The sequence below is a fragment of the Myxocyprinus asiaticus genome, chromosome 48 (genome assembly GCF_019703515.2).
Source record: "Myxocyprinus asiaticus isolate MX2 ecotype Aquarium Trade chromosome 48, UBuf_Myxa_2, whole genome shotgun sequence".
NCBI lineage: Eukaryota > Metazoa > Chordata > Actinopteri > Cypriniformes > Catostomidae > Myxocyprinus > Myxocyprinus asiaticus.
This window is the reverse complement of record NC_059391.1, coordinates 25,582,381-25,609,570: the sequence shown is the minus strand read 5'-3', so window position 1 is coordinate 25,609,570 and position 27,190 is coordinate 25,582,381. Positions and strand designations below refer to the sequence as shown.

The following is a 27,190-nucleotide window of genomic DNA, read 5'->3' as shown; positions in this document are numbered from 1 at the left end:
AACTCCTTCAAAATTATCCATTTATTGAGTTGGTTTTACACAGATTTGGATTTGTGGTACAAAACACTGCTGGTTTGCGAGATATCTCCTCCAAACAACAACCAAAGCCGCTTAGCAACTGAATACACAATCAAAGCTTTAAAACACAACAACATGACCACAAAGCACTCTATGTCTTTCTGCTCTTCCAGTTGTCTTCTGTTTGTTTGTCTAAACACACTCACACACACACACTATTTCAGACAATGTGTATGCAATGGCATTAAATGAAATAAAATGGCTTCACCACCAATAAATAGAGTATAAAAATGCAATAGTAATTATTTACTTGAAAAAATGAAACACAAATCACAAAAGATAGCAAAGGCACTGAACGAAAAATACCTTGGCAGTCCAGGTTTTTTTAAACTGATACCAAACCCCCAAAAAAGATTATGGCATTGAGCAACAATAGTAATTAACCATTATAAAAATAATACATAAATAACATAATACTACAATTTTCAGTACTGTCAATAACAAAATCCAGTCAAATTTTTCTCTACCTTGAATTCTGACTAATTAATATGCACCAGGTATTTCAAGTTTGGCTAAGAGCATTTTAGCATTTGATTTGAAATGGCCTCTCTGAATAATGGCACTATGGTAAAAAAAAAAAAAAATGGCACATTTGGGTGGTTACTCAACCTTGTCCTAAAGTGTTACAACAAATAATGTTGATAGTGAATTTCGTGACACCAAATATTGAGTCAGTTCTCTCTGGCAGCTTCTGAAATTTATGACACGCTTGCATCAAATGACCCTGATGGAATATGTGCAATAGTGTGGTCGATCGTCTGTTTGAGCTAAATGCTAGACATTAGCACAGTATGTTCACCTAGTGCTGAAAACCTCTCGAGACCAAGAGAGATCATTGATTATACGTACAACATTCTTCGGTAACGTAAATTAATAACAACAGTATTTTGGATAATCAAAAACAGAAGCGCAATAACATAAAAATACTAACATAGTATAATTCGATCACTGTGAATCCAGTTGAAAATACAATGCAATACAGAAATGCAGTACGATACACGTTAGGTGTGTCTATAATATCTACCCAGGACCTCTTTCAAACAAAAAGCCTCCTACAGTCTTATACAGATTTTTTATTTTTATTTTGGTGAAAACATTTGTTTTTCATTAACATTGCTAACCATTTAGCGATTTAGCTAACTTCCCCCTTTGCATCTCACTTGTGTCTGATGTTTTTACCCATAATCACCATCTTTGGTACAAAATACTTTCCTTATTCTTTAATCTACATTCTTCATCTCTCTATTTCTACACGTACGCTTGTCTTTCTTTATTTGCAGCAAAATAAAAAGCTACATTCATCTTTTCCAGTCAATGATGCTAACTATGTATCCCACTAACTGGAAACATGCCCTCCATCCATAAAAGCTTTCACAAATCTATCTTGGTAAACATCTCTTGTTCTGAATCTGCAACTACTGCACTCTTACCTTCTAAAAACATTTAGACAACAGCCTAAAACTAAAATTATACTCACAGTACTTTCAACTGAAACTAAAGACACAAAAGACCAAAGATTCTGAGACAATGAAGCTTCTGTGCCATTAAACCTATGACACAGGGAAGCTCTCTGGGTTATGATGTTAAGATCTAGTCCAAACATGCCTCTAAAGAGCCTTTGGAATTTGCTGGCTCATCACTGCTTTGAAACTAATCGGTCTACTTGTGTTTTTTTAGCCCTAGTGGGGGTGTTTTGGGCATCAAAGTTCAACAGAGAACCAATAATCTGTTATTCTTAGAGCTGAGCAATCAAATACAGGATCAACAGATAAACACCAGGAGAGACTATGTTCCTACAAGTCAAAACTTATGGAAATAGCCAAACAAGCTTGTCTCTGCCTGGAACATTCCTGGGAGCTTAGAGTGTGTCTGTGATTTCTACCTTGTGTTAGACCTTGTTAAGTTGAAGGTGTCCAGAAACCCTAAACAGTCACCTAACCCAATCCATAAACCACAAGTGTACAATTTCAGAGAAAGACATGGTGCATAAATGCATGTTTCTGTCAAGACTCACTCAGAAACAACCAATCTGGGATGTTGGAACCTTGAATTACTCAACGGTACACACATACAGTATAAATGATGTAGAGGGCTCTGGAAACAAGCTCCCTTTGAGGCCGATGAAGGACCAACAAACTTAATCTTTCGATGCACTGTATAATGCATGATAATGCACTGTAAACACTGGCTTTTCATCATTGGTTGGGCAAATTTTAAGAAACAGGTATGATAATCCTAGGTAGTTCTTTAGCATGTAGGGTAGACTTGGTGCTCTGAGGTCCTGGGTCTCTTCTAAGCATTCAGTACAAACTAAAAAAAAAAAAAAAAAAAAAAAAAAAAAAGGTTGCCCTCACCACATCAAGGAAATGACATACATAATTTAATATGAATTAAAAAAGGCACTTCCAACATAATTACATATGCTCCATAGATAAGACTTATAGGATCAATATGAGTTTGATCGATACATATGCAAATTAAATCATATATCAATAACCAACAGAAAAATAACAATTATATATGTCAGTTCCAATCAAGGAAAACTAGAGATTTGACTTTGTTATTCTTCCAGTACTGCCAGACCACACCAGTTTTGTATCACTAAACCTACAAAAAACATTAATAAATAATAGACAAGAACAGTTCTTTTGGAGCAAGACCCTGGTTTCTTCTTGGAAATAAAGACCACAAACGATATGTGCTCTGTGAGATTTTTAAGGTGCTTGATAAACTCACGTTGACTCTTTTTGTTTCGTCAAAACTGCCATTCAGTGATGTCAGACTGAAATGCTAACACACCTTTTATTTATCATGTAAACATTTAATTTCATCTCTTGCTTGTGGGGGGATAATGTCCCAGAGTACCAACTTAAATATTACTTCAAACACTCCAAAAACATCTAGGCTGTAATCCCCCTAGTTGTATTTGATACAAATTTTGACTGTATGAGATTGGGTTGGGTTAAGGCTAAGGTTAGGGCAGGGTTGGATTGGTAAGGTTAGAAGTTAGGATAATGGTTTGGTTGTGTTCAAACTCCAATACCATCTCACTGAAAAAATGACTCACATTCATAGATTCCCAGTATTACACTGGTCGTCAACAACATGCCAAACAAACATTTTTCACTTGCGACACCTTCTATCCTCTCAATTGGCCCCCCCTCCCTATGACAGGTTGTTGCTGATGTCCAGGGCTTGTTGGTACACCTGAGTCATATCATCCAGGTCTCCTAGCAGTGAGAAGCTGCTATTATCCCCAGGGGAGAGCTGCGTTTCTCTGCCGAATTTCCCACTGTGTAGGGGTGGAGCCGCCTGTAGCCCTTTAAAGTTGGCCAGCTGGAGAAGGTTTTCTGCAGACAAACACCCTCTGATCTTGGGCCGGGTAGTGGGTGGGGGCCAGTCAGTGCCGTTGAAGCAACTGTTGGTGATGGGATCACTATCCTCCCTCACAATGCTGGATGGGCGACTCTGACTGCGGGATAAACCAGAATCGCCAGGTGCTGGTTCCCCGAGGACACTCATGGGAGAAGCACCGCTGTATGTTGAATACTTGCCATTGCGCTTCAAGATGCCCTTCCTACCAACCACTCGTTTGGGCGGGGAGTTGGTGGCAATGGGTGTAATGTTGCCACCTAGCAAGTCAGATGACTCACTGCGCTCTGGGGAAGAGTAGTACCCTGATTCACGCTGTTGGTTGTTCTTTAGGATTCCCTTCTTAGGAAGAATGGAGACCACTTTGGAAGGAGAATTGCCTGTTAGCGCTGGCTCCTCCTGGCCTTCATTAGCTTCTGGCCCAGATTCCTTCTCTGGGGTTCCTGCTCCTGGTATCAGTTCTATCTCCTCCAGACTTGGAGAATGTTGCTCTTCAGAAGTTCTTGTCTTCAGGATGCCCTTTGGTCTCTTGAGGCCCAGGCTGTCTTCGCCGTTACAGAGGGAAACTCCAACATCATTTTCTTTCTTGGACTTTTTGGGCCGTTGACGGACAAGCAGGAATGGTTCGGACCGGATGGCTTTTGTCGGTCGAGGCTCGGTGCGGTTCTGCCAGTCAATGAGACGAGCCAGCATGGGTGAGCTAGCATCCCTTTGCGATTCACAGTCACACACGCTGGTCTTCCATCCCCAATTTACCCACCAATGATTGGCGATGTCTTCGATTGTGGCTCGACGCTCAGGGTTGACCATCAGCATCCAACGGATCAAACCACGAGCATCTAACAAAAGACATAGCAAGACTCATATTTTAGCATTACTAAGGACAGCATAACCTGTGTCCAATATAACCTTACTTGTAATTCATATGTGTGCACTATTGTCCTTCATATTAATAAGTGGGGACAGAGCAATCTAATAATCAGTAATATCATGTTTCTGGATATACCATGGGGATACTGTGGGATACTTTGAAGTACCTTGGAGTATCGTGCAAATGCTATGGTAAATTAATATAGTAATAATTTCAGCACCATGGTTTTAACATCTGATTACCCCACTGCAGCATGGTACTGCCACAGTGCTTTAGAGTTCTGTAATATTGAAGGCATGCTCTACAAGCCTAATCATTTAAAGTCCAGTACCTGATGACTGGGTTGGTTCTCTGTACTCTCCGTTGCTGATTTGGCGAATTAGATTTTTGTGATCTCCCCCATCAAATGGCATACTACCATAGACCAACGTATACAGCAACACCCCCAGAGCCCAGCTGTCTACCTGCAGACAACAGATGAAATCAATATCAATGTAAGAGTACACTGAGCAAAATCCAACTGTTGTAAACATGACACATCAGATAACCTGTCAAAAGAAGAAGGGGTGAGGGGGTAGAAAAACACATGACAGGGCTGGGTTGGTTAAAGGGATAGTTCACCCAAAAATTCTCTCATGATTTACTCACTCCCCTGCCATCCCAGATGTGTATGACTTTCTTTGGTAGAACAAAAATTAACATAAATTATTTTTAGAGAAATATCTGAATATGAATGGGTGCCAAAATTTTGAAGCTCCAAAATCCATATAAAGGGAGCATAAAAGTAATCCATATGACTACAGTGGTTAAATCCATGTGTTCAGTCATGGTATTATAGTTGTGGGTGAGAAACAGATCAATATTATGTCATTTTTTTTTTTTATCATAAATACTCCTCCCTGCCCAGTATTGGGCAATATGCACAAAGAAAGTGAAAGTGAAGCAAAAAGGGCTTAAATATTGACCTGTTTCTCACCCACACCTATCATTTTGCAAGAAGATATGGATTTAACCACTAGAGTCACCTGGAGTAATTTTATGTTGCCCTTATGTGGATTTTGGAGCTTCAATATTTTGGCACCCATTCAATTTCATTGTATGGACCTACAAAGCTGAGATATTTTTCAAAATATCTTTGTTTTGTGTTCAGCAGATGAAAGAAAGTCATACATACTGTATCTGGGATGGCATGAGGGTAAGTAAATGATAAGAGTATTTTCATTTTTGGGTGAACTAAACTTTTAAGAACCTATTGATGTATCTGATCAACTTAGCCCTCCAGAAAAATATACTAAACCAGCCTCAGCTTGTAGGTCTAGGCTGGTTTAAGCTGGTCTAGCTGTTCTCTCAAATAGGGCCAGCTACTCATCAGCTGCTCAAGCTGGTCTCCCAGCATTCCCAAGCAACCAGCAAATTAGACCAGCTTGACCAGGCTGGGAGACCAGCAAACCAGGCTGATTTAAGATGTTTTTTGTTTTGTTTTTTGTTTTCACAGCAGGGAGATAAATAAGGGCTTGCATGGTTGTAAATAATATAATACCATATGCTTAAATTGGATTCTTTTTACTACTATACAGTCATGCAGAAAGATCATCAGGTAGTGTCTGGCAATTTTCAGTTAAAGTATTTCAATGCTATCTGCCATATCAGTCTGTTTAAGACATTTTATTACACTGCATATTGCCCTAAGCAATCAGTTATGTAAGTGAAATGGGGCGAGGGGTGAAAGGGCAAGGCATGTGGAGCAAAAAGCTCATGATTGCACCAGCAGCCTGGATCGTTTGCCAGGCTGTTGAGCTGTCAGTTAACAGCAATCACTCAGTGATTGTGTTTTGCTCAAGGCAGCTGCAATGGCAAGAAGTGATATTTTACTGTTTTATTGACTTGAAAGGTTTGGCCTTTTCCCAGAAGGGTTTGGTCATTTTGATTACAGCCTTTATACTGTAGTATGTTCTTGCACCCTGAGGATAACTGCAGCAAATTACAGCAAACTGAAGTCGATTGAAGTCAATATAGTACAGTAAACTACTGCCATTTTTAAATGCTTGGGCTATATACACAGACAGAGAGAGATACATGATGCTCAAAAGGACCTTTGGTTATATGTTTATGTACCAGTGTCCAAAAGACAGGGTCCAGGGCATCTCTGATCCATTATCCCTGCTGGATTTGCTGGTCTAAGCTGGACTAGCTGGTCTCCCAACCTAACAAAATTGGTCTTCAGCTGGTCTAGCTCTGGTCAAGCTGGACTTCAGCTGGTTTCAATTGGTCTAGCTGTGGCCAAGCTGGTCTTCAGCTAGTCTAGCTGGTATCCCAGCCTGGCCAAGCTGGCACGAAACTGGTTCCGCTAGTTGGCTGGGAGACCAGCTAAGACCAACAAACTATTTTAGACTGGTTTAAGCTATTTTTCAGCAGGGATACTACATACTACATTTGGAAAGAAACATGGACCCCATGTTGAGAGGAGCAGCTCAAGGCATGTTTTCATCTGTTCCTATGGGTCTGTAGAATGATAATCCCATCAAAGAGCAAAATGAGGCTTCACTAACCACACAGACAGTCTCTGGGAGATCACAGCTGCTCAAAGTGGATTTCACACGCTAACATAATAAAACTGTGGGGTGTTTAATTTACAATGATGCAAACCTCAAGGGTTTATGTCTTTGCATCATATGTCAGGCAGGCCTGTTGTAAACCATTCCAGCATGTTTTTATGACTCTGGAAAAAAGTTCAACCCAAAGAGGAATTTGTGTCATTATTATTTAGAGGCTTGAGAGCTTTCATTATCTGAGCTGGTCTTACCTCTGGACCATAGTACGGTCTTCCATTGACAATCTCTGGGGACGCGTATAGCGGACTACCACAGAAGGTCTGCAAAAGTTTGTCTTTATGATACAGGTTGGACAGCCCAAAATCAGCAATCTGAAACACAAAAAACAAGGTTAGACATTTTAGTTTATAAGTTGGTATTTTATTTTAACATAACAAAAACAGCTTAAACCAGCCTAAGGTTTGTTGCTGGTCTCAGCTGCCCACTAAGTATGTCAGGCTGGTCTGGACTGACAGTTTTAGAGGGGTTTTGGGCACTTTTCAGCTGGTCAGGCTCAGAGACCAGCTGGCCAACCAGCTAAACAATCTTAAACCAGCTATGACCAGCAAACCTTCTTAGGCTAATATAAGGTTTTTTTTTTCAGCAGTCCTGAAAATGTGAGTTTGCTTATCTATTATTTTTTGTAATTTTTCCTAGTTTACTTTTACATAGTAAGATTGTGTATGTTTTTACGAGCAGTCTGGATGTCGCATCCAGCTTTATCATGTCTCCCTCTCACAGGAACTCAGCGGTCAGAGGTAACCACACTTATTGACAGACTGGCTTTGTCGCAATTCACATCTTCCTACCACATACTAAAAGTACAAACTGCATAAGTGATTGTAAAGTACATCTATTTAAAATATGAAATAAGTCAGTATAACTGTACTGAGGCATACTACCAGCATTAGCTTCTAGCTAAATTCATACCTTTGAATTTATATTACATATACTGACGTACTTCCCATTTATTATGGATAGTAACTAAATCAGAATGCAACCACTTTTTCAGAGCCGTTTTCATTTAAAAGGCTTGTAACATAAAAATGTCTGACCTTTATGTTACAGTTTTCATCCAGTAGTACATTTTCCAGTTTCAGGTCCCGGTGAACAACACCATTCTGCATAGAAAACACCAGAAGAATAGATTTATTATACAGTAGGTGATGTCATCATAGCCAGCATAATATGACCAAACAACCACCAACATCTGTTGCACAAATACTCTATAATTACAGTTCTGTTCTGACAGCAGCTCTTGATTAGAACATGATTAAGCAGTTCAACAGTTAATGGTTTGGTTACAGCACTCCCGGAAACCCAGTCTCATGGGATTTAGGATCTGAGAGAGTTCATTAAAGATGTCTTCTGGCCATGAAAGGCACATGTGTTCAACATGCACTGCTCTCAACAGATGGACTGTAAGTTGACAGTTTAACAGGAGACTTTCTTTTGTCGTCTGGCCGACCCCACCCGAAAATGCTCCCCGCATTGTGGTTACCCATGGCGATAATGACTCATCGCCTCCCCTCTGCTGTCTAGGAGCTCCCATGCTCTGATATATGGCATCACGTCATCTACAGCTGCAAATCAGCCCACCCAGTGCAGCCCCACAGAGACCATGACTGGCCCTGAGCAGTGCATTGTGGGGGAACGGGGCTGTCTCATTTGTCAGATATGATACAAGATGGCTCTGTTTCCAAAACTTGTGAGCTGCCTAAATAGGCAGCATTTTAAAGCATCACAGGTCCTGACACAAAAGAACAGAACTACATGCCAGCAGGGAAGACCACCCCATCTCCCACCAACCAAGTACTTTGTCTGTCTGCAGGAGACATCAGGAAGACTCTGTCCAGAGTTAACCCACAGAAAGCTGCAGGTCCTGACAACATACCTGGCCGGGTACTCAGGGAATGTGCTGATCAGCTTGCAGATGTCCTCACAGACATCTTCAACATTTCCCTGAGCTAAGCAGTTGTCCCTTTGTGCTTCAAGATGACCACCATCATCCCTGTGTCGAAAAAATCACCTATGTCCTGCCTGAATGACTACTGGCCCGTTGCACTCACACCTATCATCTTGAAGTGCTTCAAGTGGCTAGTCATGAAACACATAAAGAGCAGTCTTCCCACCACACTGGACCCATTTCAGTATGCCTACCATCCCAACCGATCAACAGAGGATGCCATTTCTGCTACCATCCACCTTTCTCTGACCCATCTGGACAAAAAGGACAACTTCGTATGGATGCTGTTCATAGACTTCAGTTCAGCATTCAACACAATCATCCCACAACATTTGATAACAAAGCTGAATCTGCTGGATCTGACCCTCTCTCTCTGCAACTGGATTCTGGACTTTTTGACTGGGAGACCCCAGTCCGTCAGGATCTGCAACATCATCTCCAGCACCACCACACTGAACACCAGCGCTCCCCAGGGCTGTGTGCTCAGTCCACTGCTGTTTACCCTGCTGAATCATGACTGTGCTGCAAAGTACAGTTCAAAACACATCCTCAAGTTTGCTGATGACACTACAGTTGTGGGCCTCATCAGCAACAATGATGAGTCAGCGTACAGAGAGGAGGTGAACCAGCTTGCAAAATGGTGTACAGACAACATCTATGTCTTAATGTTGATAAGACTAAAGAGATGATTGTTGACTTCAGGAGGACCCAAGCAGACCACTCACCACTGCACATCAACAGAACAACTATGGAGAGAGTCAAAAGCTCCAAGTTTCTTGGTGTGTATATGACGGAGGAACTCTCCTGGACTCTCAACACCACCTGCCTAGCCAAGAAGGCCCAGCAGGGACTCCACTTCCTATGGAGGCTGAAGAGAGCTAAACTCCCCCCTCCCAACCTCACCACCTTCTACAGAGGGACGACAGAAAGCATCCTGACCAGCTGTCTCACCGTGTGGTACAGGAACTGCACAGCCTCTGACCGCAAGACCCTACAGCGAATTGTGAGAACAGCTGAAAAGATCATCAGAGTCTCTCTACCCACCATTGACACCACATACAACAACCGCTGCTTCAGCAAAGCCACCAGTATTGCGGACGACCCCTCTTACCCCTTTCATGGACTCTTCACCCTCCTGCCATCTGGCAGAAGGTACAGGAGCATCCGTGCCACCACCAGCAGACTCTGCAACATTTTCTTCCCTGAGGCAGTCAGATTACTCAACACCCTGCTGCCTCCCAATGCTCACCTGGCCTAGTCAAAAACCTAACCCATTGCACACCTGCACTTTACAAAGCTGCATCAGTCACTTATAATTATGGAACTCATTTATGCTATACTTTTGCTATACCTAAATATACATATACATATAATTATGCTATACTTATTGCTGCTACACTGCAAAATAGTTTACAGTCTACAGCTCATTTTCTGTGTATTTATTGCCCTGTGTATTTATTGTCATATGTATCTATTGTTCTGTTCTGTGTATTTATTGTCCTGCACTCTGCTGTGTATTGCACTTTATGTAGTCTTGCGTACTGTTCTGTGTTGCACCATGGTCCTGGAGTAACGACATTTCGTATGTATATAAGCAATGTATATAAGCTATATAGAGGAATGACAATAAAAAAACCACTTGAATTGAAAAGCTGTCAATATTAATAAACATTAATCCTCTTTCGCTTGAAAACTCAGTTTTCAGTTTCCTAATACGGTAATGGGAGAGCGTTTCTGAAAAGCTCAATTTCCGATGGAGGAAAACATGGTCCCAGTGTGGACGAGAGGCATAAATGTAGAGAAATCAATGCGTTTTCAAACAAAAATGTATTAGTGTGGATGTGGCCCAAGATACCTTCTACTGGCCGAATTCAAAGGAGAATGCAATTCCATAATGATTCTGCGACAAGCTCAGTGAAAACTAATTAAGTGAGAGAAATGTTGATTATTAATATAATTAGTTCCATACCAAAAATAATGAATAAAAGTAGTTCAATCCAAAATTTACTATTTTACCCAATATTTGTGTGCTGTGTATTTTTATGCTTATAAGAGTATCACATTAATAGCTTAGCAACATGTTTATGTCAAACTTTATTGCAAATAATTATCGAGTCAAGTCGAGTCAAGCTTTGTTTGAAGAGTGCTACAGTATTTGTATTACACAGAGTTGCTGCCTATGTAGAGCCTTCCAAATCTGACCATTATGAGTTTCAGTTCATTTCAGTTCAGATATTTCAGTTATCCGCATACCGCCATGTCTCGCTGCACATTAGCATAGTATGTGCGGACAGTCCACATGGAGCCCAGTTTTTCTAGACACTTGGACAGTCTGCATCTCAGCACGTCGGCGCACATGTGCGTGCCGTTGACTGTGCTAAAGCGCATCACAAAGCAGTCGTACTGAGCATGTGTCGAACGCGTCAGTACGGGCTTGCATATAAAAGCGAATACTTTAAAAACCTGGAGCGCATGACTGCACGCAAGACATAACGGCATGCTGAAAAATGTAGTATACACTACTAACACTAGCCTTTGGAAGGCAGCTGTATATGGCATACGGCCACTTCGCGGGATAGCGTAAACTCATCATAACATGACCCAGACAACAACGAATAACCGCCCTTACAAAAAAATCTAGAGTTGCCGCAAACTTGCCACAATTTCACCACTCATTATTTTCACATGCAAATGAGCTTTGCGGTAAACTCTTTGTTGCCAAAGGTTTGCGTGTGATTTGCATGTGAAAATAATGAGTGACGAGTTTACAACAAGTTTGCGGCAAGTTTGTCACAACTCTAGATTTTTTGTAAGGGCGCCAACTGACCTTAGAAATAATTCTGCCGCTAAAGCAAGGGTTTAAACTTTGCCAACTAGATACGTCCTTAAAAGAAAACAACTAGTGGATTGAAAAACTTGGAAAAGCCCTTACATATATGATATCTTCAGTATGCCAGATGTAATGATGCAAATTGATGTGTGCAGTCATGAAATCAGACAATAACTAAAGAGAGAATGAGCCAACAAACCAATCTACACAATAACAGGGCACAGATATTGGGCGGTTTATTACTCTACGACAAGCTTTGCTAAATGCTTAACTGTGTTACTTATGATGCAAAGCTGATTCACATGACTTGGCCATTCCAAGATTCCTCCCAAACAGACAAAAGCAGCCAGATTTTATCGAATAACTGCACGTGCAGCCCTGCATGAAGCCCTGATAATTATGAGGCCAGAGGGAAGAGATACAGTATAAAGGGGTTGAGAAATATAGAAGGAGGAGGAGAGTTCCTTACCTTGTGGCAGTAGTGCACAGCAGAGACGATCTGCCTGAAGAAGTGTCGGGTTTCTCGCTCAGTCAGACGTCGACGTTCGCTGATGTAGTCATAAAGTTCGCCTTTACTGGCGTATTCCATGACAATTACAATCTTGTCCTTGTTTTCAAACACTACGAAACAAAACAACAACACAACACTCAAAATCTGAGCAGCAGTTTGTTTCTTTTTTTTTTTACTTTATCTGCTTTGTTTACATATAACTTGAATGTTATTAATGATTTGTTTACCACACTAGAATCGGCAGCGCAAACTCTAGATTTTTCTAGTTTGGCTTACACAACTAGGAAACTAACAATAATTTACTCTACCAGTTAAACTTTTGGACACACTTGACTCAATTTATGTCTTTCATGATCTTAAAGACCTTTTCTAAATGTTTATATTTAAATAAAATTAGTTTTGTAGACACATACTGTATACATTTTGATCATTTAAGTATAATTTGTTTTGTTTTTTTCATTACATAATTCCCTTATTTCCATTTGTGTTATTTCCATTTGTATATATAGTTTCGACAAATTTAGTAATAATTGAAATGTAGTATTAATGAGTTAAAAAGTCACTTTTTTACATACTTAAAATAGTATATATGAGAGTAGGTATGTCTAAACTTCGTGAGTAAATATTAGGGTTGTCAATGGTTTAAGATTTTAATTGAATTAATTACATGATGTGCTGATTAATTAATCACATACATCAATATTTGCAGAGAAAGTTCAATAAATAATGATAAAATAACTATATTTAAATGATTTGAAATACAATATGTAATAAATATAATAATACAGATTATGAAAATACGTTATATAAATATCTTTTTGTGTCAGAAGACAAGTAAAAACATTGACTAGCCAATACAAAAAGTGGCTTTACAAGGCAATAAATAGTTTATTTCCATATCAATGAGCATAAGCCTATCACCGGCCTACAGTCCACAGCAATCCATTTTGCAACTGAACACATCCATCTGTCGGAGGTAGGATGCTTCTATTTACTCTCTTTTAGAGCGTCTCGCTTTGGTTGAGTTGTATAACAAACACAGTAATTTTATGATGCCGTGTCAAGTTAAACGTTGTTTAAAATGCATCTCGACAACCCTGCATTCAGAGTTGTGCTACATTTGAATTCTAGAACGTGTTCTCATATTGTGCTGTCTGCTGTCAGCAGTGTGGTTGGTTGTCTTTACAGCTGTGCGTTGGCTGCTCAGCTGGAGTTGTGCTTACTGCCATCTGTTACCCGAGATTTTTTTAGTTAAATTGTCAGCCCTAGTAAATATGCAATAAAGCTGTTATATTGTCCAATATGTTTATCCTCTGCTTTCCATTATCCAATTCCACTAGTTGGAAATACTAAAGAATTTTTGTTTAATTGGAAAGTGAGAGATATGTTTACACGGCCAAGGCAGAGGTGTTCAGTAATGCACTGTGGCACCCATTTTTTCAGAATGCAACTCACAATGAAAAGTACAACTAAATAAACTACTGGATGCATAAAAGTGAAAAGACAGCCTTTGTTTTGCAATGACCAGACCAGAGAGTTCAACAGGTTACGGCAGAATCCACTAACGACCAAAGCCAAAAAATCAAGAGGAACCAACGTAGCAAATTACAGTCAGACGCAGAAAAATGTGGCTGGTTCGGCAAAACCCCAAAAGTGTCTTGTACGATTCACCCCACCCAACTACCATGTGCTGTCTGGGGCCGCTGTCACACATCCAGTGAGAGAAAGGATCAGTTCTCATCTTTTTCCGGAATTTCTCCTAGCCATGGCTACTTTTCACAGCACTGCAGGAGTGTGAGTATAAGGCTTTCTGGGATTGTGCAAATACCGTTTAGAGAGAGAGAGGGTAACAGAGGTAACAGAACACAGCTTCACTGTTTCAGAGACGATAAATCACTGTCTTCGCACACTGTCGCTGAATATCGGAGCAGACCGACAAATTCTACAGAGCAACAAGAAAATCTTTCTGCCAAATCAATGGCTGCTTAAATATATAACAAAAAATGCTCCTGAACTTTTTTAAGGGCAACCTTGTGCAACAGAATGTTCCTCTGGGAAAGTTCATGCAGCTAAAGGTCAACACAGGAGTATGCAAACAATTCACATTCGTTCCCGTATCCGTATATTTCCAACACGACCAGCCCAAACCAATAAACATACTTTAATAGACACCACACAAAATTAAAACAGAATGAAACTTTGACATTAAACCAATGAAAGAAAAAGCCAGACATAGAAATGTAAAAAATTTGTCTTCAGAGACTCATTTAAAGCTGGTAACTCTAGAGTCTAGCTTAAAGAGGTGTTTTCCCCTCTCTGAGCTGGGCCAACCACAACACAGGCAGAGCCCTTACACCGAACAAAGATGAATACAGCAACTTCTTAAAAAATAAACTGCTCCATAAAGCCAGACGGACTTTGAGCGGAAAACCGTCGAGTCAGCTCACTGAAAGCACGCCAGGCCTGCTGAGGCACACAGAAGAACACAAAAAACCAGACAGCAGCGCAACGTCTTCAGAAATCATAAACACAGGGTTTTAGAGGCAGTCTTAACCATTGAAACACGTGTTGTTGATGAATGGGGATGAATGATTTCTCTATGCATTTTCAAGCAAAGTTCAATCATATTCACTGATGTTTAGATTCATCTAGCTGAATTATTTTCACACTAATGCATGAATAAAAAGTAGGCAGTTACTGTACTTAAAAACAACTAATATTCATTGAGGCATTGTTAATTCATTAGAATTGTAATTTTTTTCACTGCAAAGTGATGGCAGATAGTCACTGGACTGGATGGATGGACGGATGGATGGACAGATGGACGGGTGGATGATGGATGGATGAATAAATGGGCTGATGGATGGATGATGGATTGATGGATGGAAGGGTGGATGGATGAATAGGTGGGCTGATGGATGGATGACAGATGGACAGATGGATTAATAGGTGGGCAGATGGATGGATGAATAGATGGATGGATACCTTCATATATAGAGATGATATGTGGGTGGCGGAGAGATGACATGATCTCGATTTCTCGTCGAATGTGAACCATGTCCTGTTCATCCTTAATCTTCTCCTTCCTTATAGACTTGATGGCAACCTGAACAGAAAGAAAGAGAGAGAAAGAGATAGATTTAGGTCTTTAGGGTTATTCAAACTAATGGCAAAAGAGAGAGAAAAAAAAAATTGTTTCAAAGTATTTGGGAAAAGAGGCTTGATTTTCCTGGATCTGTTACAAATATCTTTATTTTTTGGTCCTCACATTTCATTTTCAAAAATAGTCAAGAAAGGAAATCAAAATTATGTTGCCCACATAAGCACCCCGACTATATTTGTCAGAGCATGTGCACTAACCACTTTTCCATGACTCTGACAATAAAAATTCTACTTTTGAATGTCACACTAACACCTGAGTTTTTTCATGGAATGAAAGTCAGAGCAGCCTCAGCTGAACCAGACAAAGGTGTAGCGCACAAACACACACACACACACACACACACACAGAATTATCCCATAAACACATATCAGAGCTAAGCATATTTTCAGCCTCTTAGTGTGTAATTTTCCTGATGTTTTTTTGGGGGGTAAATGAGGGTGCAGTGTTTGGAAGCGTAATGAAAGCGCTCTCATGTGTTTATTCTCTCTAAGGGGCCCTGAGGATCTGACTGAGGCTTCTGGTAGCTTTATGAAGCTTTCTGTGTAATTTCAGGTGAAATACTACTATCCTACAGTGTATTCCGGTCCAAATTTTAAGATAAAGTATGATGATCAAGACCGGTTGCCACTGAAGCTAAGCAGGGTTGAGCCTGGTCAGTACCTGGATGGGAGACCTCCTGGGGAAAACTAAGGTTGCTGCTGGAAGAGGTATTAGGGAGTCCAGCAGGGGGTGCTCACCCTGCGGTCTGTGTGGGTCCTACTGCCTCAGTATAGTGACGGGGACACTATACTGTAAAAAGGCACCACCCTTCGGATGAGACGTTAAACCGAGGTCCTGACACTCTGTGGTCATTAAAAATCCCAGGACACTTCTCGTAAAGAGTAGGGGGTGTAACCCCGGTGTCCTGGCTAAATTCCCCCCATTGGCCCTTATCAATCATGGCTTCCCAATAATCCCCATCCATTAATTGGCTCTATAACTCTACTCGCTCCTCTCCACCAATAGCTGGTCTGTGGTGAGTGTACTGGTGCACTATGGTTGCCGTCGCATCATCCAGGTGGATTCTGCACACTGGTGGTGGTTGAGGAGAACCCCCTGTTCACTGTGTAAAGCGCTTTGAGTGTAGTGTCAGAAAACCGCTATAGAAATGTAACGTTCATTCATTCATGATGTCACACCATTCTGAACCAATAGCAGCACCAACAGAATCTCAGAGGATACTGCAGGGAAATCAGGAATGAAACACCACAGGGATTGTGACTTTGGCAGGGTTTTTATCTTTAGGCCCTGATAGTCCCAGACTACTTTTGTAGTTCTCAGAACAGCAAACGCCCGTGTCTTCATGTTTAAGACGAACGAGAAGGCAGACCACTGCTTTTCTCCGAGAAACCAAAACCACATGTTTCTGAGGAGCTGAAGGTAAATCATGGTCTACATCCATAAAAGGAAAGCCCTGGCGGAATGCTTCAAAACTGATTAAGTGGAATAAAAAGACATAAACGGATCCAGAAACGAGGGCTCACACTCTAAAAGCCGTATAGCAACCCTGCGAACATTAGGTTCTTTATTGGAACACCATCATGGAACGTTTTCCATGATCTCATGTAGTTATGTAGAGCTGAAGATATTCACCTCCTGCCAGGTCCGTTGGAGTCAACAGGAATTCTAATGTTGCAGTTTGTTCATACGCAGCAGGAGTGAGAGTTTAAAATAATCTCCTGGATATAAAAAAACGTCAACATTCCCACCAAGGTAGTTTCAGAATTCTGACCTGCTGAGCTTTATATTTGTTTATTTGTGTTCTAGCCAAATTGAAATTGAAACAGAAGCAGACTCTAATGTTCCCTTTAGCACCCCTTGTGGCGACACTGAGAATGCAACATTTACTTGCAATGCATTATGAATTGAGGTTTGACACATTTCAGAATGCAACAATGCACAAAATTGTGTTTGTGTACCTAGAAGTGTTAGCGTTCACATGGTTGGGCAAAGTATGTTTCTGGACTTACTCTTCTAACCGAGCACACTAAAGATTTTCATCTGGAGGAACATGAAATGTGAAGAAAAAAAATCATATGGATTTACTCTGAAAGGACTTGAGCCATATCTTGGGACGAGAACATCACAGAGACTTCAGTCTGGACTCTTTTAACTTGAGCCAGTAAGTGCCTAGCAACCAACTAGAATATATTTCTACATAGCTATACAATGTAGAAATAGGGCCTTGTCCAATTATAAAAGAACTAAGAACTATAGCAGAATTTGTTAGTTAGTCACTGAAAATTTTGGTAAGGTTAATGCCAGGACTAAGGGTACGTTTACACAACAACGATGTACTAAAAACAGAAACGTTTTTCCTTTGCATTTTTGAAAAGTTTCGCGTACAGACGACAATGTTGTCAAAACGATCCCCATTCACATGGATCCACGAAAATGACTAAAAAGGCTGTATTATGCATGCCAGGCCAGTAGTTGGCGATGTCACTTTGTAAAGAAACACTACGCGCCTGCGCACATAAGTATTCTTCTACAGAGCGGTGAATACAAACAATGAAGATGGCGATCGCTGGTCGTAGAAGTGATGTAGTAAATCTACACTTTGCTGGAGAAGCGTCAATAAACTTAATCTTGAGCAGCACAAACACAGTCCTGTAGTCCACCATTGTAGTTTTGAATGTCTTGCGCATTGTTTTGAAATACTCGCGCGCATGCCTATAGACTGAACAGGTAATACGCGTGCGCATGACGTCATCGTTTTCACAAATTCGCGTTTTTGTATGTTTACACGGAGATGATAACGGCATCGTTTTCAAAAACTTGCACTTTGAAACCCTTTTTCAAAAGTTTGCGTTTTCAGGCCCCAAAATGCCATTGTCATGTAAACGAAAAGCCAAAACGCATAAAAAGTTTTCCGTTTTTAGTTGAAAACGTTGTCGTGTAATCGGCCCCTAAATTCCTTGCTAGTCAGACTAAGTTCTTGGATGGAGTTTGTTTGAAATGACTAGCGTTAAATTTAGTTCAGTGTCACTTTGAATATGCTGGTAATTCTTGGATGTATGATTTGAATAAAATATGGATAAAGAAATTACAAACATCTCAAAACAAACTGATAAGACTGGTCCTAGGGTTTCAACCTCAGACCCATGTAGGTAAAAAACAATTTCAAGAACTAAAATGGCTACCAGTGGAATTTAGAGCAACTCATTCCAAGCTTAAAATGGTTCACAGAATAATTAACACTAGAGCTCCAGTTTATTTGAAAAATTGTTTTTCATATGTAAGAGAAAGGCACAGGTATAGTACGAGGCAGAGTATAATCGATCTGAATTTATGTAAGTTTAACCCCAAGTATGGTAAAAGTCATTTGAATACTCAGGAGCACAGGAATGTAATTGGTTGCCTGTGGATTTTAGGTGCACATTAAATAAGGATAATTTTAACTTAAGAGTTAAAAAGTGTTTTTAGATAAAGTTCCTGTGTGATGTTATTATGCTTTTTATGTATAGTATGAAAGTTTATATATAGTAGTGATATTTTATATATGTATATCTGTTTTAATATTGTGCCATTGGCTGTCAATGTCTGGGTATTATGCGCCATCAGTGCTGTTTAATAACAAGGACCACAATGGAAATAAGTCTATGACTTTATTGTGCTATCCTTGACAAACAAGTTGTGATGTCTTGCTTTTGTCAAATAAACTTAAACTTAAAGCAACCCATTAGCAATGCTGTAGCAACTGCCCTGAACACCCTTGCAACCGCATAGCAACACACTAAAAAACACTCAGCGTACATCTCAATCAGCTCCCTAGTTAAGTAGTCAGGGCACTGATGAGGGAGTCTGCACAGCGATATTGATGATTAATAACAGCTAATAACAGCTTCATGTTCACGATATACTGATTCAGGACATATGTCTGATTGAGACACACCATCAGAACATCTTAGCAGCTGCATAGGAACAAGCTAATAACCAACTGGAGCACCTACGCAGCTGCATAGCACTGTATTAAAAACCATTCAAAACTCCCTAACTACTCCACAGCAACAATCCAAAAACCAGTGACAATACCTTAGCAACTGCATAGCAACGAGCTAAAAACCAATCAGAACACACTGACAACTGCATACCAACAAGCAAAAAACCAATCAGAACACCTTAGCAACTGCACAGTAAAAAGTCAAAAACCAATCAAAACTCCTTAACACATGCATAGCAATGCGCTAAAAACCATTAAGAACACCGTAGCAACTCCACAGCAATAAGCTAAAGACCTCTGAGCAACACCTTAGCAACTGCATAGCAACAAGCAAAAAAACAACAACCTTAGAACACATTAGCAACTGAATAGCAAAAAGCTAAAAACAGCTTAGCAACAGCATAGCAATGCACTAAAAACCATAAAGAACACCCTAGCAACTCCATAGCAACAAGCTAAAGACCTCTGAGAACACCTTAGCAACTGTGTAGCAACAAGCAAAAAAAAAAAAAAAAAAACACTCTAGCACAGCAAAAGGCAAAAAAAATAAATAAAATAAAATACACTTTAGAACTAGGGTTGCCACTTTTGAAGTTTTACAATAAGGGACACTTGAATTGGGAGTGGGATCACGGCCCCTAACCACATCCTCCACAGTTTTAGCAATAAATGCATTTAGTGTTAATATGCATTATTATTTAAAATTGTATACCCTTTCTTGTATGTTGAAATTAGAACTTTCCTGACCCCTGACTTATTATTATAATTTTTTTTTATTATCTTTTATATGTTAAAAATATAGTTATTTTTATCTTTTCGATTATTTGTCTCCTTTATCTTATTTATGTATACATTTTGGTTGGTTTATACATATTTTTTTCTTCCTTCACCTGTACTTGTCTTTATGACTCAGCGATTGTATTCATACATTGTTTGATCTTATTGAACATTTATATAGAAAAAAATATCCACAGTTTTAGCACCATATGTGGACTTTTCGGACGGTCCTTTACCCACCATAGGCACATTTTCCAATTTATATCAATGTTAAATTAGCAATCTGAACGATTTCACCGTGACGCCATCTGACCAGCTTAAATATGGGACAAATCGCGTCCTGTATTGATTCGATACGGGACGTATAATTTTATCTATAAATACGGGACTATCCCGTAATATATGGACGGTGGCAACCCTACTTAGAACAGCTTAGCAACTGCATAGCAAGCTATAAACCACTCAGAACAGCTTAGCAACTGCATCGCAACAAGCTAAAAACAATCAGAACTAGGGATGAACAGATCTGGATTGGTATCGGCTCTCATACTAAAATTTTTAACTGGACTGAGTATCAGTCCGACGAGCCTGATCTAAATCCGATACCGCATTTTAGAAATGGTCATTATTGTCAAATTAAAAAAATAAAAGCATCATAAAAGTAGTCCATATGACTCGTGCTTTTTAATTCAAAGTCTCTTAAAGACATCCAATATTTTCGTGAATCGCAGAAGTTTAATAAATAAATATTTAGTCTGCATGTGCAGCACACTTCACTGAATAAGTGCTGCTCTGTTGACACACACACCCACAACACAGGCTGGGCTTGTGATGTGCTTCTATTTTTAGTTTTCAGAGCGGTGCGCAATATATGAGCACTAAACACAAACTCCATCTCAAATGTAGATGCTCGATAGTTCAGTTCACTTGTAACATCCATTGAGAACGTCACAGGAAGAGCATTTGCCCAGATTTTGAATGAAAAGTGATTAAACTACTGTAAACTAACCAACAAACAGACACTCAAAAGTCTTCCTGAAGTGTTCCGCCAAAGAAAAAAAAAAAAAGCCAGAGTTAAGAAATTACTTTATGGTATTGGATCTGGATCGGTATCAGCCAGTACCGAGAGTTCCGGTATCGGAAGAGAAAAAATGGTATTGTGCATCCCTATTCAGAACACCTACATGTTATGAACGCTGTGGTAACCATCCACAACAAACCAACATTGTGGAAATTAGTTTTGCACAGGCAAGCACCACTCAATTCTTCAGAAAATGTACAGATCTAGTTCTCTCTTTCTATGTCTGATGGAACATTTGCTAAAGTCATAATTTGAAATGAGCTGTTGCTGCCAACTACAGCCACTAGATGCCACCACCTTCTTATGTGCTCACATTTGCCAAGAGGCAGAAGTCTGCAACCAAATGTCATAGATTAACAGATAAAACATGATAGAGTTATGCTATCAACATTAATTTTAAACTGTAGCTCTATGCTCTTACTGTACTGTATTTATTGTTTCATTTGTTTCTATTTCTATTTTACATCTGATACTTCAGCGAAACAACAGAGAACTCCAATAAGTCCTACTATGAAAGAGCAACCTTGTAAAACAAACAACTCCCTGTTGCCTAATGTAATCTGTTGTGCTATGATAAAAGTTTGCTGTGCTCCACTATCACAAACACAGACAGAAAGTTCTGACTGCTGATCCATTGTACAATCCAGTAAACATGTCCTTGACCTTTGACCTTTAGAAACCTGCTGCAATCCCTTTAACAAAAAAAAACGAAAATAATGACTCCTCCTTATGACTTTCCCAGCCTCTCATTCACCTTAATGACACAAGCAGACAGACAGATAGCATGTGCATGTGAGTGCTCGCACGTATAAGGGTCAGTTCTGTATGTAAAAAAAGTTCAGAGTGCATGTTTGTTTTCCATTCATGTGAATCTGAATGTACAAACCTGATCGGATGTCTGCAGCACATAACGGTGAACATTCCTTCCATGCTGTGTGATGAATTTGTCACACGTCAATGTGAGTGTGTTTGCAGTTCCCTGCACTATGCATGTGTGTTTGCACGTGAAAAGGTCACTGTCTGTGACAGCGTGTTTAAAATGGGAAATGAAAACAGCAATGGAAAAATCTGACATTGTCTCAGATATTTCTCCAGTTGATGTTTCTTGTCAGCACACAATTTAAAACATCATACAAGTACGTTAACGCATACACCCAGAGCTACACAAGCTTGATTTCACATGCTGTTGCTTTCTGAAATTTGTCAAAATGCAATTCATAACGCAACGCAAGTGAGCATTTCGTTTTCAAAATTTCCCCATAGGACACTATAGTGGACATTAGCATCTTTTTCTATGTTAAGTTTTCTCTGTCTGATTGTCTACAAGTTAACTAAACTGTTGCTAGCTACATGAATAATAACAGTGAATGTAATCTCACAGACTGAAAAGATTGTGATTTGTCTAATGTTTTGTCTCTATGGCAGTTATCAGTGGTTTCTATGGCTCTTATCATTTACCCAAAAATGAAAATTCTCTCATGATTCACTCACCCTCCTGGCATCCCAGATGTGTATGCTTTCTTTCTTCTGCAGAACACAAATGAAGGTATTTAGAAGAATTTCTCAGCTCTGTAGGTCCATACAATGCAAGTGAATCGGTGCCAAAATTTTGAAGTGCCAAAATCCACATAAATGCAACACAAAAGTAATCCATAAAACTCCAGTGGTTAAATCCATGTGTTCAGACATGATATGATAGGTATGTTTTAGAAACAGATCAATATTTGAGTCATTTTTTAATTATAAATTCTTCTCCCTGCCCAGTAGGGGGCGATATGCACGAAGAATGTGAATCACCAAAAACAGAAGAATGAGAACATGAAAGCAAAGGAAAAAAGACTTAAATATTTAACTGTTTCTATCATATTGCTTCAGCAGATATGGATTTAACCACCTTGTTGCCCTTATGTGGATTTTGGAGCTTCAAATTTTTGGCACCCATTCACTTGCATTGTATGGACCTACAAAGCTGAAATATTCTTCTAAAAATCTTCATTTGTGTTCTGCAGAAGAAAGAAAGTCATACACATCTGGGATGGCATGAGGGTGAGTAAATGATGAGAGCATTTTCATTTTTGGGTGAACTAACCCTTTAAGGAAAGTGCATCCAGCAGGTTTGCAGGTTTTCTGGCTAATTCCTGCTGAACAGACTGTATTTTGCCAGAAAGCAACACTGTATGTCTCTCTGAGTGACTTTATGTTTATGAGACCACAAACATGCATGACAAATTATGTTTTAACATGCGTTTGATTTTGAGGTAAGTGAAAAAACATGCATGTGTATGTGGGTGCGCGCTTTGTTTTATTTTTAGCCTAGTTAGCCAACAGCCTGCCAAAACTCTGATGGCATACTGTCTACCAATACAAACAGACCGCAGGGGCGCTAAATCTGACAAAACCCTGGTTTGGGACATATGGAGACATCCTGATAGGTACATTTACATTTGCATTAATGCATTTGGGAGACGCTTTTGTGCAAAGCAACTTACAGTGCATTCAAGGTACCATACTGTATATATTTGATCAGTTTGTGTGTTCCCTGGGAATCGAACTTGCCGTTACTAGGGGTATGCTCTGCCAGTTGAGCTACAGGTACATTCAAGTGAAAGGATTCAAGTAAAAAAAAGGAGAGGGGCGTGGGGGGATCATATTTCAAACTGTATTCAATTAAAATCTAATTACCATATATTTGTGAACAGATTCTTTTTGAGGCCATTCTGACTTCATAGTCAATGGTCCCAATGAGGAAAACTGCTTAATAAACAGAATAAGTAATGCTTTAATGAGAATGTAAAAATGCTAAATGTTTTCTGTTTGGGCAAGGCTTAGGGGTAGGGGTTAGGTAAGGGGACAGTAAATACTGTTAGCTCAGTATAAAAACAACAGATGTCAATGGAAAGTCCCCACCAAGATAGAAAGACTTCATAGATATTTAAGCTTCCCAATTGCCCCAGTTTAACTGTATACCATCAATGTGTTATGAAATGGCCCTGTATTGTAAATTACTAAACTAACAGTTATATCTGCTTTCAGATCACAAATGCCACAACAACAGACATTATGCCATGGAAACACATGAATACAGCAACTATTTAGCACTAGAGGGTGTGTTTGTACAGTATGGGTCATTCTCATATTCTGCACACTAGGGCCGGTACTAGGATGCGATCTTTGGCGGGGCACTTTTATGTTTAGTGAGAGGCAACGTTGATTGTTTCACAGTCAGTCCAGGGGGCGGAGTGCCCCTTGACCATTTCGCTGTCAGTCAGGGTGCGGCATCAGAAGTTTCTGGGGGGACTCGAGGCAAATTGCCAGCAGCTATTCTGAGTTCAGTTTCTGAGCCGTTTAGAGGACAAAGTTAAAGAACAACCAAAGCCATGTGCCACAGCCCATCGAAGGGATCCGGTATGTTTGATTAATGAACAAATGAACACCAAAGCCCTGCCTGACCCACATCTCCACAGCAGAGGTTCACAAGAGCTGTTGGCATCTAGGTCAGAGTTCATTAGTGACCTGTGGGTCAGAACTTAAGGTCGTTAAAACATTCGGGACTGGATGCATTGTTATTTATGGTGACCAGTCAGCAACAACCTTTGACCCCAGCTGCCACAGAAACTGTAAATTGGCTGAAGCATGATGCGTTTTATTGAGGCCATTAGGGACCATCGAAGCCAAGATTTAAAACATCTGCTCTTACGCGTGCCGAGTGTGCGCATGGGGTGGAATTCCCATGAGAGAGGCCGGAACAAGCCAAACACAACAACTGATTATTATGGGTTACTCTGTGCTGACACCGTTAATGACAGACCACAGCCGGTCCAAGGGCCAGGGTCATTTATATTGATTAATTAAGCCAATGATTTTATCCAAAGTTTTTTACAGCACTTACTGTACATAAAAGTACGATGACACTACCATGTTTTTTTGGACATGGTACCATCCTCCTAAAAAAAAAATCTGCTAAAACCAACCTAAAGTGTTTAGCGGGTCTCTTAGCCTGGTTAAGCTGGCTAGGCTGGTCTGGTTTAATGGTTTTGGGGTATTTTTCAGCACTGGTAAGTCTGAGAGACCAACTAAACCAGCTAAAAGGGGCACACTCAAGGGCACATTCAGTGCCAGCCCCGATTTTTATGCACCCATACAGTATGCATTCAAACATTTGCACTCTTATATTTACATTGATTATTTAGCAGATGCTTTTATCCAAAGCAAATTACAAGTGAAGAGACATCTTGGAGATCTTACCTCCCTTCCAGAATGCCGCTCAATGGCCTTCTTGACTTTGCCGTATGTTCCTCGTCCCAGGGTCTCCAGCAGCTCGTAACGATGCTTCAGGTTGTGTTTGTGATGATGTTTCTTCACACCTGAGCTGCTGCGTTTGACCTCACAGGGGCCCTCAGGGGCCTCCGCCACTGCCACCACAGAGGGGTCCGACAGGTCACCTGGCCTTTGTGTCTCCATCACCCCAGAGGATGATATTTGACACCTCCCTCTATGTTTAAAAATCTGGACTAAATGCTTTCGAATTATATGATAATATAAAATAAAACTAATAAGACCTAATTAACATATAAATTAATCAATTAATTACAAGCAAGGTTTAATTATGTCAACATATATACTAATTTATGATTGTCGATAATGACTCATATTTAAATGAGGCGTCTATTCTACCTATAGCCGGCTATGGTAGGCTATCTAAGAAAAATAATAATAGTCTAGTTATGAGCAATAAAACACGGATACTTAACGGACTAAAAATATTCTACAAGGCATATTATTCAAATGACACTAATGAACACATTCCATTGGAATCGGAATGTGGCAGAACATGATTCTATGGCACCTATACAACTGCTACAATGTATCATTCACAATTAGAACGACAATGAATCTGTTGTGTTCTATTCTATTATGACGCGTGCTATTCTATTATGACGTTCGCTATTCCATTATGACGTTTTCTCTTTCCCGTGGCACGTGCGATCATGATTTCTCTGCTATTCCTTTGTTTCAATCTACCGCAGAAAACCTCCCCGTGTCTGAGCAGAGAATGCAGCGACCGCGCCGGCGTTCTGGGTATAAATTACCCTCATTCTGTCCGCGGATCCGCCGTGCTCACATTCAGCTCGGTTTCGGTGCCGGTGATCCGTGATATGATACTCGGTGTGCGGGGATCGGACTGAAGGATGTGCTGCGGTGCCGTGTCTGATGTGGCCATGATTCGGTGTGTGCGCCCCGTTTCTCCTCCTCTTGTCCTGCTCTATGATTCCTTCTCTCTGTCCTTCAGTCTGAGAAACAGAAAATAAAGACTGGAGAGAGGCGGAGTCACTGTTCTCTCTCTCTCTCTCTCTCTCTCTCTCTCTTTGAATGTGTCTGACTCTGGTTTGTGGACACACAATATTAGAGTAATTCTGCTTTACTAGAGTGAAAACAGAGTAAATGGTTAAGACCACAAAACTGAGACTATGCAGACTATAATATAATAATATTTTTTTAAATACAGTAATTAGTAGGCTCCTTTAATTTCTAGGGATTTTCCGATTAATCGCGATCTTCATTTGCACAATCCAAATATCGATTCTTAAATTTGACTTTCTTTTACTTTTGGTTTAAAATTTGCTTCAGTTTTGGTGGTGTTGATTATTATATTTGTTAAATAAATAACATTGGAGCTGCATAGTTTGTTAATTATTATAAAAAATAATTAATTTTTAGAAATAATATTTTTTATTTTGTTTTTGTGTTTCCGATTAATCACAATCTTCATTTGAACAATCCCGATCTCTTTCTTAAAACAAGGGATAGTGTGTGACGCAAAGCAGAAGGTCTTCTATCGCCCTGAAGGGGTTTATTTTGTGATAACAACCAGCTGACTATACATTATCCTGCTTATTACACTGCTACTAACCAAATAAATAAATATATGGACATAAAATATTGATTTGCATTGAAATGATGTCATCAT

General features: G+C 39.9%; 1 protein-coding gene across 1 annotated transcript; it reads right to left on the bottom strand.

Annotated features, from left to right (window-relative positions):
• On the bottom strand, positions 1-26,765 carry nuak1b (NUAK family, SNF1-like kinase, 1b). The gene is made up of 7 exons (XM_051692756.1): positions 25,468-26,765; positions 15,205-15,325; positions 12,178-12,329; positions 7,968-8,033; positions 7,125-7,244; positions 4,653-4,785; positions 1-4,289 (listed from the first exon to the last, which is right to left on the bottom strand). The coding sequence occupies exons 1-7, from the start codon at positions 25,681-25,683 to the stop codon at positions 3,244-3,246; spliced, it is 1,854 nt and encodes a 617-aa protein (XP_051548716.1). The 5' UTR covers positions 25,684-26,765; the 3' UTR covers positions 1-3,243.
• Between the last annotated feature and the right edge of the window lie 425 nt (positions 26,766-27,190).